General features: G+C 42.7%; 1 protein-coding gene across 2 annotated transcripts; it reads left to right on the top strand.

The window, feature by feature from the left end:
- The first annotated feature begins 1688 nt into the window (after positions 1-1688).
- LOC309667465 (uncharacterized protein) lies at positions 1689-13690 on the top strand. 2 transcript variants are annotated; one of them, XM_082475923.1, is made up of 6 exons: positions 1689-6888; positions 7727-7855; positions 8048-8149; positions 12135-12190; positions 12542-12615; positions 12699-13690. In XM_082475923.1, exons 1-5 carry the CDS (start codon positions 6828-6830, stop codon positions 12566-12568), a joined length of 375 nt encoding a protein of 124 aa, XP_082332049.1. In that variant the 5' UTR covers positions 1689-6827; the 3' UTR covers positions 12569-12615; positions 12699-13690. The 2 variants fall into 2 exon arrangements, with proteins under 2 accessions (XP_082332049.1, XP_082332048.1); XM_082475922.1 differs by having other exon boundaries at positions 12542-13690.
- The last annotated feature ends 1871 nt before the right edge of the window (positions 13691-15561 follow it).

Genomic DNA, 15561 nt, shown 5'->3' with positions numbered 1-15561 from the left:
CAAGCGAAGTTAAACTGTTCTTACCCTCTTTAATGTGTCTAATCTTGGATAGTTTTGCTTGAGTGGGGTGCTGGAATCTCCATACAGGACTCCCAAGTTTCCACAGAGATATTCCTATCCAGGGATGCTTGTCTAAATCAAAGTTTCTGTGGGGTATGAGGACTGGAATCTCCTGATCCACCATCTTGCTGATGTCATTGTCTATTTCTATTTATTTCTGTGTAACAAATAGCATAAACTTAGAAGCTGAAAAACTATACCCTTTTATTATCATATAGCTCTGTAGGTCAGATATTTATGCAAGGTCAACTGACTTCTCTGCTAGGAGTCTTACAAGGTTTAAATAAAGTGGTTTTTTGTTTTGTTTTGTTTTGTTTTATTGTTATTGTTTTGCCAGACTGAACATTACCTAGAGGCTCTGAGAAGAATTGACATCTTATTAAACTTTTTGTAAGGATCCAGTTAATTGTGAATGTAGAACAGAGGTCCGTTTTTCATGCTGTTTGTCAGCCCTTTGAGGGAGTCTCAGTTGCTCTCCACAAGGCCTCTTGATCTTCAAAGACAGCAACAATATCACTCCCAAGCTGAATCCTCCTCAAGCTTTGTATCACTCTGAATTTCTGTACTTTCACCAGGCATGGAAAACCTCTCCTTATAAAAGGCTCACGTCACTAACTACGCTAGAATCTCTCTGATGGACCAACTTCCACAGAGCTCTTCCTGTCCAGGGAGAGTTATCAAAACTGATTTTTCTGTGAGGCTATGAGAGCTGCACTCTCCTACTCAACCATCTTTCTGACATCACTCTGCATTATTTTCTATCGCTGTGTAAAGAATTACCATACACTTAGCGACTGGAAACTACACCCATTTATTGTCACATAGCCTGTAGGTCAGATGTAAGTCCATACAAGTAATCTCCTGAATCTATGGCCCAAAGATTAGTAAACTTCATTATATTTGAAGAATCCTCTTTGTCATTGAATTTATCATAATCATGGGGGTAGAAATACGTGGCAAACATCACGGAACCATGATGAAATTCAGCCTATCACAGACTGTGAAAGATATCCTAGACCACCTTAGCACTCACTACCCAGAACAGAACCACACTCAGCAATAGACACCTATCCATCGCTCTCAGGATCTGAGGTCTTCCCAGCTGGAGGCAGGATCCTTGGTCCAACTTCCCTGTGGCTCTAGCTTTATCGCACCCAAGTGGGCAAAGAAACCAAGCTTTGGCAGAGCAGTTCAACTAGCAGTGTCCTGTGGTGAGATGAGAACACTCTGACACTGACCCCCTGCTGTAAGGAGTGTGGCACTGGGGAATAAGGCTGTGTGTCAAGTCCATTTATCAAGCTGCCCTTAGGAGGGTTCCCAGTGCATGTCCTTCCTTTCTGCTTGTGGAGTGGTTAGGAGTGTGAAGAATGATGCCAAAACAGATAATGAAGGGAGGAATGCTCTGGAGTACTCTTGCTGCTTGGCCCTGATACATCAGGAAGAAATTTTTTACTGATGTCATCAGAGAAACTGACACAAAGACTCAAAGTCTTGATCTCCCCAGTGCTTTCTGCCCTAGATCCATGTCCCTCCCCACTACATACATCATTCTTCCATGCCCCAAATCCACACACGACTGGAAATATCCTGGGGGCTGAGCATTGACAGGAACATGGGTTTAAAATGCCTGGAGTCTCTGTAATGACCTATATGGGAAAAGAATCTAAAAAACAGTGGATATGTGTATATGTAAAACTGATTCACTTTGCTGTACACCTGAAACTAACACAACATTGTAAATTAACTATACACCAATAAAATTTTTTTTTTAATGATCTTGGGACAATAAAAATTTCATACAAATAAAATAAAATAAAATAAAATGCCTGGAGTGCATTAGTGGCGGTCAGTGTTGGTGATGGTGGAGATTAAAGTGATGCTGGTAGTGGTGGATTATGCTAGCGAGGTGTTTAGAGCAAGCCAGACAGGAGAGGTTCAGGGGCTGGTCCAGGTGGTTTATACATGTAGGTTTTATTATCAATGTTCCAGAAAAGCAGCTCTTCGAACAGAGTGTACTTTCTGCATAATTGATGAAAAATATACAAAATCCACAAGAGAACATATTGTAAGAAGATGCATGTTCCCAGTAGTAATTTGGGAAATGATGAAGGACCAGTGATGAGGGCAGCCTGTTCATCCACCCATAAAGCAGCATTCCTTTTCTTGTGTCTGCTACAGTTGGTCATTGGTCTGGACAAGGTTAGCAGGTTTCCAAGGTAGAATATATGAGTGAGAGGAGACATGGTGGGAGATGGCAGTTCAGGAAATGAGGCAAAATAGCCACACTGCTTGTGTGATGTTGGCGGAAGGGAGACAAATGACCACATGGAAGGATGTTTGCCAATGTGTGTGTGTCTTGGGGGTGAAGTTAGGACTGATGATTGGACCAATCATACAGGCAGAGAATAGAGGTCACTAAATATAGACTTGTGAAAATACTTAGTCCCAATTTTTTAATTAAACTTTTCTTAACTGGATTCCCTAGTTAGTAGTTGAAAAGAAAATGAATGTAAAGAATTGAACCTATAGCCTAATGACTTAAGTGCTATTATATTCCCTACTTCCTTGATGGGGAAATTGAGGGCTGTAGATTAATGACTTGCCAGAGTCTCATAGCCAGTAGATGTTGGAACGAGTCTTCAAACCCAGATTCATCTGATTTCTGAGTCTGTGCTCTGGCCAGGGCACTTGCAGGTTGGGTTTCTGCCTAGACACATTACTGAAAGATCTGATAGGGATTGGCGTGGGCCTGGAAGCTTGTGGTGGTTCTAGACGCCCCCTGTCTGGTTGCTGCCCAGGAGAAGGTTCCTGTGCTGGGAGAGATAGTGCCTGATGACCTCTAAGTAGACTGACCATATAATTTATTCCCTAGACTGAAGCACTGGGGAGTGAAAGGGGTAATTTAGTAAGTAAGCTTGGAATAAAGTCATGAGTTAGAAGTGACTGTTACATCTCTCCCAACTTTGGAAGTCTCACGGGCTCAGAATAAATTTAATATATGACTTTTATCAAGCTCTCAATTCCTGATCAACCTCTGAAGCTTCCTCTCCTGAAAAACCAGAAAATTTCCACAACACATCATCCAGGAATGTGATGTATCATCCAGCATAACGCCACCATTTAAAATGACCATTGTCTTCCAGTGTAACCTGATGTAGACACATTATGGAACGCTGTTTAAGAAACTTTATAGGGAGTTACCACATGATTCAACAGTCTCACTCCTGGGCGTATATCTGGAAAAGACTAAAACTCTAATTCGAAAAGATACATGCACCCCAATGTTCATAGCGGCACAATTCACAATAGCCAAGCTATGGAAGCAACCTAAATGTCCATTGACAGAAGAATGGATAAACAAGATGTGATATATATATGTATAATGGAATATTACTCAGTCAGAAAAAAAGAATGAATTAATGCCATTTGCAGCAACATGGATGGACCTAAAGATTATCATACTAAGTGAAGTAAGTCAGACAGTGAAAGACAAATATGGTATCACTTATATATGCAATCTAAAAAATAATACAAATGAACTTATTTACAAAACAGAAACAGACTCACAGACACAGAGAACAAACTTATGGTTACCAAAAAGGAAGCGGGGAAGGGATAAATTAGGAGTATGGGATTAACAGATACCAGTATATATAAAATAGGTGAACAACAAGGATTTACTGTATAGCACAGGGAACTATATTCAGTATCTTGTAATAACCCACAATGGAAAAGAATGTGGAAAACAATGTATATATATATATATATATATATTTATATTTTACAGACACTTCACACATATATATATGAATCACTTTGCTGTACACCTGAAACTAATATAATATTGTAAATCAACTGTAGTTCAATTAAAAAAATTTTTTTAAATAAAACAAAAAAGAAACTTTATGGAGAAGAGTGGATGCATGAAGGCCTGCCAGGAATGTGGTGCAGCATATTCTTCTTTGAGGTGATCACGGCCTTTTCTGGTATAGATTTTACTTATGATATTTCTAAATGATTTATGTGTGGTTTGCATACACAAATGGAGCTATTTTAGTCATGTAGCATCTCCATTTTATTTTAGTATAATTAGATAGCAGTCAGATATTTTCTAGTGGGGCCACATCCCCTAAACCTTTATTTGTTTGTTGTAAGTACTCTGAACAGAACAGGTACATCATGCCAGAAGAATTCCATAGTCAAGCATCCAGCACTATCCTTCCCTTAGGAAACATCATTGGGATGTTAGAGGAGCATAAATTTCCATGAGAAGATTTGACCAGATCATTATTTTCTGCTTTCACTCTCTTTTCCCAGGTTCCCCAGTGATAACGTGGCCCTTTACAATATCACATTATGCATTGTGTACTATGCACTATTATTATCAATACATCCTTCAAGTTTGCACAGAACAGAGTATCTTCAGTACAACAATGCTATGAAAGAAGAATTCTGTTCCTTGGCAGCTCCAATAATTTGTGTATATCCTGTTTCCTCCACTCTCTACTCCTTCCTCACCCTCTGTTCTTGCATAGTGATGACGGGGGGACGTGGGACTTGGGGAACCGTGTGCATCTCTGGAATTCCACCATCATATTAGAGTGACCTGCTCAGCATATAGAGGACCCTGGGTCCCTCAGCACAGTTCCTCAGTGTGGGGACTGGGTAACAATGACATCACTCATCCATGCACCCCACACTCCTGCAGAATCTACTCTGAATCATTTTTGTCTTCTGAAGGTGGTGAAGGGGAGTTCTCACGCATCATAGCCCTCCTCTCACAGTGTAGGAGACAGCTGGACTCTCAGTCTGTGGGTGCGTGGGGTTTCTTGGCCCTCTTCCTCCCGTAGTTGCTTTCTGGGCTGGCAGACCCTCATGCATTCATTTACTTGTCCTATTATTCTTGTTTAGTCAGAAATATTACTGAGCGCCCGCTCTGTACCATGCATTGTGCGGAGTGCTTCTGGTTAATGGTGAACGTGACTGTCAAGGTCTCTGCCATGAAAGGGTTGTCTAGATGGAGAAAAAGAGAGGGGAAAGGGAGACCGCCACTGTGACCTGGAATGTTTTCTTTAGCGCCCAACCTGCACACTGGGATCTTGCTCCCTGATTTTTCTCCTTCCTTTGGCTGGATCTCCAAGCATGAACACTCTAGCTGGGGGCTTGGCTATTTTTATTAAACATGGTCAGTAAGGTGAAGACACTTGAGAGGATATAAATGGTGAATTGTAATTAAAATATGACAAAAATATTTGCACCCTATTTGCCTTGTGTGTCCCATCCTAGCATGTCCCACTCCATGCTGATGACGAAGTATCTGCAAAAATTCTGAGTCTTCCAGCCCAGTCCTGGAGCAGTGTTTGCCTGTATCTATATACATCCAACTTGGTAAAAATGGATCTGCATTTTTAGGGGCTAGAAAAATAAAAGAGTTGAATATGGTAGAAATTGTTTTATACTTTGTAAAATTACCTAGGCATCCATCTAGCTCTAAGGTTTCGATTACTTTGTTGTTTGGATAGTATTTGCGGTGTATTTGTTTACTATGTATTCATGATAGGCTGAAGATATATCTTAAATGATGTATTTGCATTTGTAGCAGTGGCTGTAGATCCTGGTTTTTGAAAATGCTGAATAATTTTTGTTTTTACAAAAATTATTGCCAACTACTCTCGCAATTGCCAACACCAATTTGGTCCTGACAGGTGACAAAAACTCTCTACTTTCACCAAACGTGAGTCAGGCTCCTCTGAGTACTATTTTTGTCTAGTTCCTGACCTTGGCCCTGTCCTTGGCACAGATAGTCCAGTTTTAGCAAGAATCTTGCTGGGTCAGTTTAGTAAAAACTCTCCATCTTGATAACTGATCAAATTCCTCATTCCCTGCCTCTGTATCTTATCACTCTTGCCCTGCCCTCAGCAAAAATCCTGTTGAGTCAGCCTAGCAAGATTTCCCATAGATTTGATGTTTCTTCTTAGTTAATTTTGCATCACTGACCCTCACCCCCACCCCCGCTCCTTGGCTATAAATCTTCATTTGTCCTTCTTGTATTCAGAGTTGAGTCCAATCTCTCTTCTCTACTACAAAACCCATTATAGTGGTCCCCTGGAATAAAGTCTACCTTACTGTTTTTAACAGATGTCATGAGTGTTTTCTATTTAGTAGAGGGCCATGGTCCTAAATATGAGTACAAACATTGGGAGGGGGAAAGGAAAGCAAAAGGCACAGGCTGTAACTACAATGAGTGCATCCTGAGCCCTGAGACAGGTGTCAGCCCAGGCTGGGTACTGGCTTCGTCTCTGGAACTGGAGGGCAGGTGGTCATGGGGACTTTGGACCTAGAGGAAATGGCTGTCTTAGCAAAGCCTGGCACACATGACAAGCTCTTGTTCTTGGGCCTGGGGCAGTGGGATGTCCAGAGAGTAAAGAGTCAGGGACTGTTGAGGGGCCCAGAGATCTGGTCAGGCGTCGTGTCCCCCACTGATCAGGAGGCAGCCTCAAGGGATCAGGAGGGGCACCTGGGACATTTGTCCTTGGAAGTGTCCAAGGGGGCTGGTTCTGTGGGAACGTTTCCTGGGCCTGCGTGGCTGTGAAACACCCACTGGCAGGTGTGTAAAAGGAAGCTTCTGCCCACAGCCCAGGAGCAGCTCAGGCCAGATTCTTCGGCCTTCCCTCATTGCACACAAGAGCAGTCTGTCCCCACCCTTCCTGGGCACTCTGTGCCCCTGCCGCAGCCACCTCTGCATCTCCCCGCCATCCCAGGCTGAGATGGACAAGTTCCTGCTCCTGCTGCTGGGAGTCTTGCCTTTCGTGCTCTTCCAAGGAGTGGGTGAGTGCCGGTGGTAGCTGGGCAGGGGGTGACGACGCGGAGGTAGGCTGGGCAGCAGCACCTGGATGGTGACCTGACCCGCTTGGGAGGGGAGAAGTCAAGGATGAGGTTCCGGGGTGATCTGACCAGCAAGGATTTGAGGTCTCTTTCTGCTGTCCCCATCCCGACTGCTACCAGGGAAAGAGCTCAGGTTCCTTTCCAAGGTCTCAGAGTGGGGTCAGTCCCTCCCTGGGGCCAGACTGGGGCTGGGGGCTCTTCTCAATGGGAGGTTTTGTGGCTTGCTGGGATGACCCTAAGAGGCAGAGGCAATGGTTGCTCAAGACTTTCTATAAGGACACAGCCAAGGGGCAATGATCTACCAGGAACAGGTCCTTGAAAGGCTTATCTTGAACCAATATTCCCATTGTAAGTGACAATATTTCCATTGTCACTTAGATATGTTTGGACATCAGATGTCTTTTGTGGGGAGGTACGGTAAGAAATTTTGTAAGACTGCATCCCCACCTTGGAGCCAGCACAGTCCTCATGTCCCATGATACTCTGGCCTCAGATGCCTGTATGTAGATGTTCTCATTTTGTTCTGCATAATGGCATCATAGCGAGGGGGACAGCTTTCATTTTATTTTTAGTGGAATCAAAATCCTGTGTAAAAAACCCATATCCTTACAGAATCAACAGTCATAATATGATGCAAACATTTCCAAGCTTTAAGCGTATATTGGAGGAAGTATTTAGGATCATGTTTTTTCCTTGACCCCCTGGACCCTATCAGTGTTCTAGCCCACATTAATATCAGCCATTCAGCTCTGGAATCAGCCTTCATGTCTGTTTTCTACAGCTTCAGATACGTTATGTATGATCTGCCAAAATTTTAAGAAAGGTCAATGTTTGAGGGGCAAAGGCAACTGCACCATGGAACAAGGCCCTGGATGTAGAACCAGAGATTTCTTCATTTTCTCAGAGAAAGGTAATGCTATTAAGCCAGGTTCTTCTGACTTGCGCTAGCACCTGACTCCTGACACTGGGTAGGGGCTGCCGTCTGAGGGAGCCCTCGCTGGGAGGTGGATGTGTCCCTGGTCTGGAGGCCAGGCTTGGGGTGGCTGGGGAAGGTTCCAGGTACTGTTCTCTGGCACTGAGTGTCAGTGTCCTTCTCTTCCAGATGGATGGCGCCTCAACCACACTGAATTGGACTGTTATGATTATTGTTCATCTTCAAATTTCTATTTTGGGGACCTGAAGATTTCAACCTTTTGCTGTAAAGGTCGAGATTTCTGTAATAAATATTATGGAAAGGGAAAAGAATGACAGGGTCACTAACAGCTGATTCCTTGTCAGTGATGCCCCCTCACCCTTCTCTTCCTGGCATCTCTGGTCCCATATCCCTCCACATGTGTTCCTGCAGAGCATGCTGTGTCCTCCTATCTACTCCAAGTTTCCCTCCTCACTTCTCTCCTGGCAACCAGCTCCTTCCCACCAACATACACCAAATGCTCTCAGCTCACCCTTGGTTCATCTCTCTGCTTCGTTCACAACTGCAAATCATCATCCCACCCTGATCCCTCACAGTCACCCTATTCTTCTGGCTGCCTGGCTGCCTGGTTTCTGATCCCACCAACTCAGCAGTGACTGCAATGTGCCCAGAAAGGTGAGGGGTACCATCTCATACATCAGGAGTTTGTGGGGTCAGTGGAAAACTCAGGAAAATGTGTCCAACTGGCAGATGGACAGAGAGGCCTCAAAGTCCAAGAAGGTACCAAGGCCTAAGGCAGAAAAACTGGGCTCATCAGATTTAGAAAGTGGAATAGGACCTTTTATAAGAGTGACCTTAATGCTTTTAATCAAAGAAACATTTTTTTCTTCTTGGTGTTTCTTTCTTGGTGTTTACATTTGTTTAATGGAAAAATCCTCTCACTATAACTGTAGCAATGTATATTTATACATCTTCTCCTCTTCTATATATAACATTTTCTGCTCTTTTTATCCATCTCCTTTTTTTTTTTTCAGTTTCTTTCCATCTTTTGTCCTTAGCATGTTCTTTCCCTTTTCCTTTGCTGTTTGCTATGGGAAAATGGAGATTATTATTTGTATTTTTATTACTTATTTTTGATTATTTCCCATTCACAATTTAAAACAAATTAAATGAAACCTTTTATATGTCTCTTGAAAAAACTAACAAGAATAAATTAAATCATTTTAGGACTTCTATTTAGTTAAAACATTTCAAAGTTATAAGAAGAATCTTCTAAAAATCTGACTTTCTTTCAGAATATCAAATTTAAATATTTTAAAATAAATTTCCCCTTTAAATTTGAGCCGAGTTAGGAGATGGGAATGGAAGACAAGTTGGGTTAGCCACTGAGGAGCATGGCCTAAGCCAGAGCCTTGTTATTAAAGGCAAAAATGTCAGCAACAACCCCATCAAGATCAATGGCAATAAAACCCAACTCAAGTACTCCAGCCTATATTAAGCTGGGTGTACTTATATCTGGTTCCACCAAAAAGAACTATGGATGGGTCATGGTGATGGAACAGGACCAATGAGAGGGCTTTTAATTATTTTAAAAGTACCTTTTATCACTTAACACCTCATAGGCTGGCTAATACCCAAAAAACAGAAAACAAAACTGTTGGTAAGGATGTAGAGAAACAGGAATGTGTGTGCACTGTTAGAGGAAATGTAAAATGGTGCAGCCACTATGGAAAATGGCATGATGATTGCTCAAAACATTAAAAGCAGAATTCCTATATTATTGTCATTCGTGTATCATTGCTATAACCAGCAATTCCAGTTCTGGGTATGTATCAAAAAGAGTTAAAAGCGGGGTCTCAAAGAGATATTTGCACACTCATGTTCACAGTAGCGTTATTTATAATAGCCAAAGGGTGGAAGCTACCCAAGTGTTCACCAAGCAATACTGTAACTGGATAAACAAAATGTGGTGTGTGTGTATATATATATATATATATATATATATATATATATATATATATATATGAAGGAATATCAATATATATATATTTATTTAGGCTGTGCCAGTTCTTAGTTGCAGCACGTGGGATCTTTTAGTTGCGGCATGCGGGCTTCTTAGTTGCAACATGCATGCAGGATCTAGTTTTGGGAGCGCAGAGTCTTACCCACTGGACCACCAGGGAAGTCCCTTCTTACATTTTAAAATAGAACTCCAGGCCTACCTTGCCCCAGTAAGCTAGGCAATTAGTGTGCTGTCCATAAAACTTGTTAAATTTGAAAATACCCTCTGGGTCACCTGTAGCTGGAACAGCCTAGACCAATGTCCTAGGGCAGGCAGGGGAAAGGAATGGGTGGTGGAAGAGGAATTTGGAATGTTGCAGTAGGTGGAAAGTTTCAGATTTGTTCCTCTCCCTTCCTTTCCTGTCCCTATTATGCACTTGGCTGAGTGCATAATAAAGTGGCTGGTAGGCTGATCTTAGCAGACAATGCTCCAGTCGCAGGGAGCTCAAGTGTTACCTAATCTCTAACAGAATCTGTTTCAAGAATCAGTGGAGGTAAAACAGAAAAGCTACCGGAGCTGGGTCTCCTTCTGCTTTACATAGAAATTGGTAAATCCTTGGGAGGTGGTTTGAGGATGTTTACCTGTTGACTTAGACTTAACCTTGAAAAATACTTAAAAGCAGGGCAGTCTTTTCCCCATTCCTCTGGGTCCTGCAAGCTCCAATTGATCCTCCGAGGAATAAGGTCCAGTTTCACATAAGAAGCTTCTTCCATCTTCTTACTCTCCTTGAGACCTTCTTGAATCCTTGGCCTCTGCTGGGGACCCGATCTGATATGTAAGCTTTCCACACCCCCTACACTCTGGTTTATATGTGGGGTGAAGATGCAGGGACTCGTGGTCAGCCTGAGAACTATCCACCCTGATCACATCCCTGGGGTTTCAGCCCAGGCTCTGATACCCATGGAAATGACCTGACTCTCCATCTTATATGTAATGCTTGTAGCTGGCAAGAGAATGCAGGTTGAAAATGCAAGTAGTATGGCTCTGTGGAGAATAGTCAGTCTCCCTTTCTGATTGTTTGTTGTTCCTCTGTCTAATGTAAGAGAGAATTAGATCATCTCCATAGTTGTTCCTGTTCTGTCTATCATTCTAAGATATATTGGTGCCTAGAACCAAGCTCCAAGGGCAGAACATCTTCAGGGCTCCTAGGTGACTTCTGCTCTATTTGGGAAGTGACAGTGAGGCTTCCCTTCTTCCCTAAGCAGCATCTTTCTTCCTGCAGCTTTAGCTCTCCAGTCTAAGGAATGTGAATTCTACAAAGATGGGAATTGTTGGAGTGAGATGACATGCAAAACTGCTAATGGTATCTGTGTGTCTGTTAAAACCTTTTCTTGGCCAATTCATGGTAAATGTGTTCGGTGATCAGGGGGATTCTGGTGTAGAGCTGTGGAGAATTCCCCTTTTCCTTCAGGGCTCAACACCTTTCTTTAAGACATGATATCTGGATACAGGGAGTCCATTGAGGTCAGGGGTTAAGGATCTGAACCTTAGGATAGGGTCATCCTTTTGGGGACCCTAAAATTACGTCAAGGGGAGCAGGGACCAAGTGGACCTGGGGCTATTCTCATCATTGTACCCATCCCTTCATGGGTCTCCCCAGCCACCATGATTTTCTGGGTCCAAAAGCTCTTAGACCTTTGGGTACTTATGTGTGCTGTTTCCACATACTTCTTCCCAGTGGCCTCTGCTCTGTGTGTCTCGTGCTGCTCAAACTTTCACCTTGAATTACAGTCATCAGCCCTGGAAATCTTCTCTGACTCTGTTCTATCCACATGCCTCTCCTCTGTGTTCGCATTGGCTCCCTGCCATGTCCACCTCATAATATTTCTCACCATGTATTCTAGTTTCCTGTCACTTCCCCAGTCCTTGGTCCTAGCGCAGGGAGTGGGTGTTGCTCACCATCTACCTCTAGTACTTTTCATAGATTCTGGAACTCAGCAGGTTTTCAGCAAGCGCTTTGTGCCTCTCTGGCTTAGAGGGAGAACCTGCTGTGTGCTCTCAACAACTAGAACCACAGCTCCCCCTGGTGGTGCCTATTCCCTAGTGTTAGCGAATCCTGGGAGAAGAACCTCGGATAGGACTTTTGAGAGGGGGGTGGCAGGGCTGCCATTATGGAGCCTGTAGGTTCTATAAATCTCTTTTTCCTTAAAATAGTCATGGCTCACCACAGATCTGGCTTTTGGGAACAATTTGTTCTGCTTTTTTCTTTCACAGGGAATGTTCTGATGAGAACAGAGACGCTGTGTTCAACTAACTGCCATAATGAGGAGGTTTTTTTAGAGTACTGCTATTGACAACCTGCTGTGGATTAAGGGATTTCTGCAATTCCCTCCCAAAGCTATTTGCAATATAATAGTGGGGCGGGGGGGGGGGGGGGATTGTCTTAGCCTCTCCCTCCTTTCCCCTCAGGCTTATCTCTGTTCTCTTCAGGATCCATATTTAACCCCGTTAGATGTTCCTCGTGTATCATTCTCTCTGGTACATTGACCTTGGGGAAGTCTCTTCTCCTGTCTTTGTCTAGTCCCATTGCCCACACAACTCATGCCTGTTCTCCACAACTCCCATCCCCAATAAGCATGCACAGAGCTGCTTCTATTTTAGTAAATCCCTTTGTGATGCAGAAGGAGGATGATGGCACAGACAAGTGAATGAAGATGTTATAGAGTTTGGGAGAGAAAAAGAACATTCAACCAAGGTGAAACCCATTTTGTTTATTGGTTTTATTGAGATATAACTTGCATACCATACAATTCACTCGTTTAAAAATGTACAATTCAGGACTTCGCTGGTGGTGCAGTGGTTAAGAATCTGCCTGCCAGTGCAGGGGACACAGGTTCGAGCCCTGGTCCAGGAAGATCCCACATGCCGCGGAGCAACTAAGCCCGTTTGCAACAACTACTGAGCCTGCGCTCTAGAGCCCGTGTGCCACAACTACTGAAGCCCGCGCGCCTAGAGCCCGTGCTCTGCAACAAGAGGAGCCACCATAATGAGAAGCCCACGCACTGAAACGAAGAGTAGCCCCCGCTCTCTGCAACTAGGGAAAGCCTGCGCACAGCAACGGAGACCCAACACAGACAAAAATAAATAAATTTATGAAAAAAAATTTACAATTCAGTGGTTTTTGGTATATTCACAGAGTTATGCAACCATCATCATGTACCTGTTACCTCATATCCCACACCAACATACTCCAAATTGTCTTGACTACAGACCCCATGGAGGTAACATAATATGCATTAAATAGATGTTTATCAGCACACTCCTTTCCTGTATAAACTCTCTTCTAAGATTTCCAGCACAATCTACCCTGATTTCCAATTGTACAATGTTGTTGTGGATTCTAAATTAAAATAAATATTCAAAACTTAAAAACAAAGAGCAATGGTGATGGAGAGGTTGAAGAAGAGAGAATGGAAGAGCTAAAAAAGAAGGAAGGTGAAAAGAGAGGAAGGGAGGCAAGAAATGTCTATCAGTTAAAAAAATGGGACTCTTCTCATGGTCAGTTGCCCTCCTCCCCTTCTTCAGCTTGTGATATATTTGCCCACCCCATCTGTGCCACGATCTCCCTTCTGATTAATGACGTGGACTAAAAGCCAGAATCAGCTCTGTTCATGTTTAATAGAAAGAAACACCAGCAATAAAGACATGGACTGAATAAGCAGTGAGCATATCTTAAGGGAAACTCCTCATGCAGGGGAAATGATCATTCTGAAGGGAGTGAACAGAGATAAGATTCAATGAGGAGGCAGTTTGTCTGGACACCTCATCCTCATCCTGAATGACTCAGAGCGGTCATTGCAGAAATCAAAGTGGTTCAGTGTATGCCCAGCATGCTGAAGAAAACAGAACTTATTTCATAATTGGAGCAGTTTTTCTCACAGCTGGTCATCTCATCCACCATGCAAGAGAAAATCAGACCCAAAGTGTCACAATGAGAGCCAGGACATCAGCCACAGAAAACTATTGTAAGGTGGGCAACATCCAGTCTCCCCTAGGATTGGACTTAAAGAAGGAATATTCTACAAAGTTTCCATGCCCCATAAAAGGAGTCCTGCTTTAGGTCCTTAGGAAGTCATATCCTATGAAAGACCCAGTATCCAAGATACTGTCCTGTAAGAGAGACCCATCTTTGCTGGTGGAATAGATTGGCCTCTCCCTCAAAACCATTTGTATAACAAGCACTTTCTGGAAAGTGGGCTGACCACTGGATGAAGAGTGGTGAGCAACACATAATTTCTTTGTCTCTAGGATATTTCAGTATATTGGGGGAATTTTAGACTGTTAGGATACTGTGTATTTAATAACAGGGAAATTAGAAGAACTGAAGGTGAGCTTGGGCTCTTAGGAGACCCACAGTGAGACTGAACCCAGGATGGGGGAACAAATTCCCACTGAGGCAAAACTTCAACATTAGGTGCCTGATCAGGGTCACCCCATACCCAGGACTTAGCGTCTCACTTCCTCTTCTTTAAAAAGTTCCCAGTGTATTCAGACACCATGCCATATAAGAAACTGATTTGAGTACTGGGGAGAAAGTTGGATTCTCCCATATCTAAAAATTAAGATCCCGTACTCCATTTATGACAATCTCAAGACTAAACCATGGAAATAACCTAAGTGTGTACACACACACACACACACACACACACACACACACAATGGGATATTATTCAGACATAAAAAATGAGGAAATCCTGCCAATCTGTTGTGACAACATGGATGGATCTCTAGCGCATTATGCTAAGTGAAATAAGTAAGACAAAGACAAATGCTGTATGATCTCACTTATTTTGAAATCAAAATAAACAAACAAACTCATAGAAAAAGAGATCAGATTTGTGGTTACCAGAGGTGGGGGTGGTGGAGGGGATGGGATGAAGGTGGTCCAAGGTACAAACTTCCACTTATAAGTTAAATAAGTACTAGGGATGCAATGTACAACATGATTATAGTTAATGCTGTATGATATATAGGAAAGTTTTTTTTTAATGTTTTAATTAAGACTATTTTTTAAAAGCAGTTTTAGATTCATAGCAAAACTGAGGGGGGTTTAGAGGTTTCCTTTATACCTCCTACCACCAAAATGCACAGCCTCCCCCATCATCAATGTTCCCCACTAGAATGGTACATTTGTTACAGCTGGTGAACCGACATTGACACATCATAATCACCCAAAGACCAGAGTTTACAATATAGTTCACTCTTGGTGTATTTTATGGGTTTGGACAAATGTATAATTATGTGTGTCCATCTTGTGAGAGATTTTTCACAGCAGTGTTGATCAAAGACATTCTCAGAATGTTCTCATGGATGGGCTGACAGTCTTTTATTTTTTATTTTTTTTTTCAGCTCTTCCGATGCATTCTGTGCAGATAACTAGATAACTCACATAACAGAAATCAGACAGCCTACACTGGAACACACCACCCACACCTCAAGTCCTGAAAGCACTCATTTTCCTTCACCAGATAAACAATTCTGAAAAATTAACCCTTTCCTGGGCTCTAAGAGCCCTCGGCAGGTACCGAATAGTGAGTGAAGTGAGGCCATGAGAAGGTCCCAGATGGCTGCTTCTGAGAGCGTTTACATCAGCTCAGAGGTTTTAAAAGGCTAACAGGCATAGAGAAATTAAAAATAAAAA

The sequence above is a fragment of the Balaenoptera physalus genome (genome assembly GCF_965194825.1).
Source record: "Balaenoptera physalus genome assembly, chromosome: 10".
NCBI classification, from domain to species: domain Eukaryota; kingdom Metazoa; phylum Chordata; class Mammalia; order Artiodactyla; family Balaenopteridae; genus Balaenoptera; species Balaenoptera physalus.
Note: the sequence above shows the minus strand (reverse complement) of the source record. Positions and strands in the feature narration are given on the sequence as shown.

What these genes read in the sequence shown, in the direction of transcription:
- LOC309667465 (XM_082475923.1), top strand. Translation starts at nt 6,828, where the DNA reads ATGGACAAGTTCCTGCTCCTGCTGCTGGGAGTCTTGCCTTTCGTGCTC. An exon ending in CGTGCTCTTCCAAGGAGTGG is followed by an intron (nt 6,889 to 7,726) that starts GTGAGTGCCGGT and finishes TGTTTTCTACAG; the next exon opens with CTTCAGATACGTTATGTATG. An exon ending in CTTCATTTTCTCAGAGAAAG is followed by an intron (nt 7,856 to 8,047) that starts GTAATGCTATTA and finishes CTTCTCTTCCAG; the next exon opens with ATGGATGGCGCCTCAACCAC.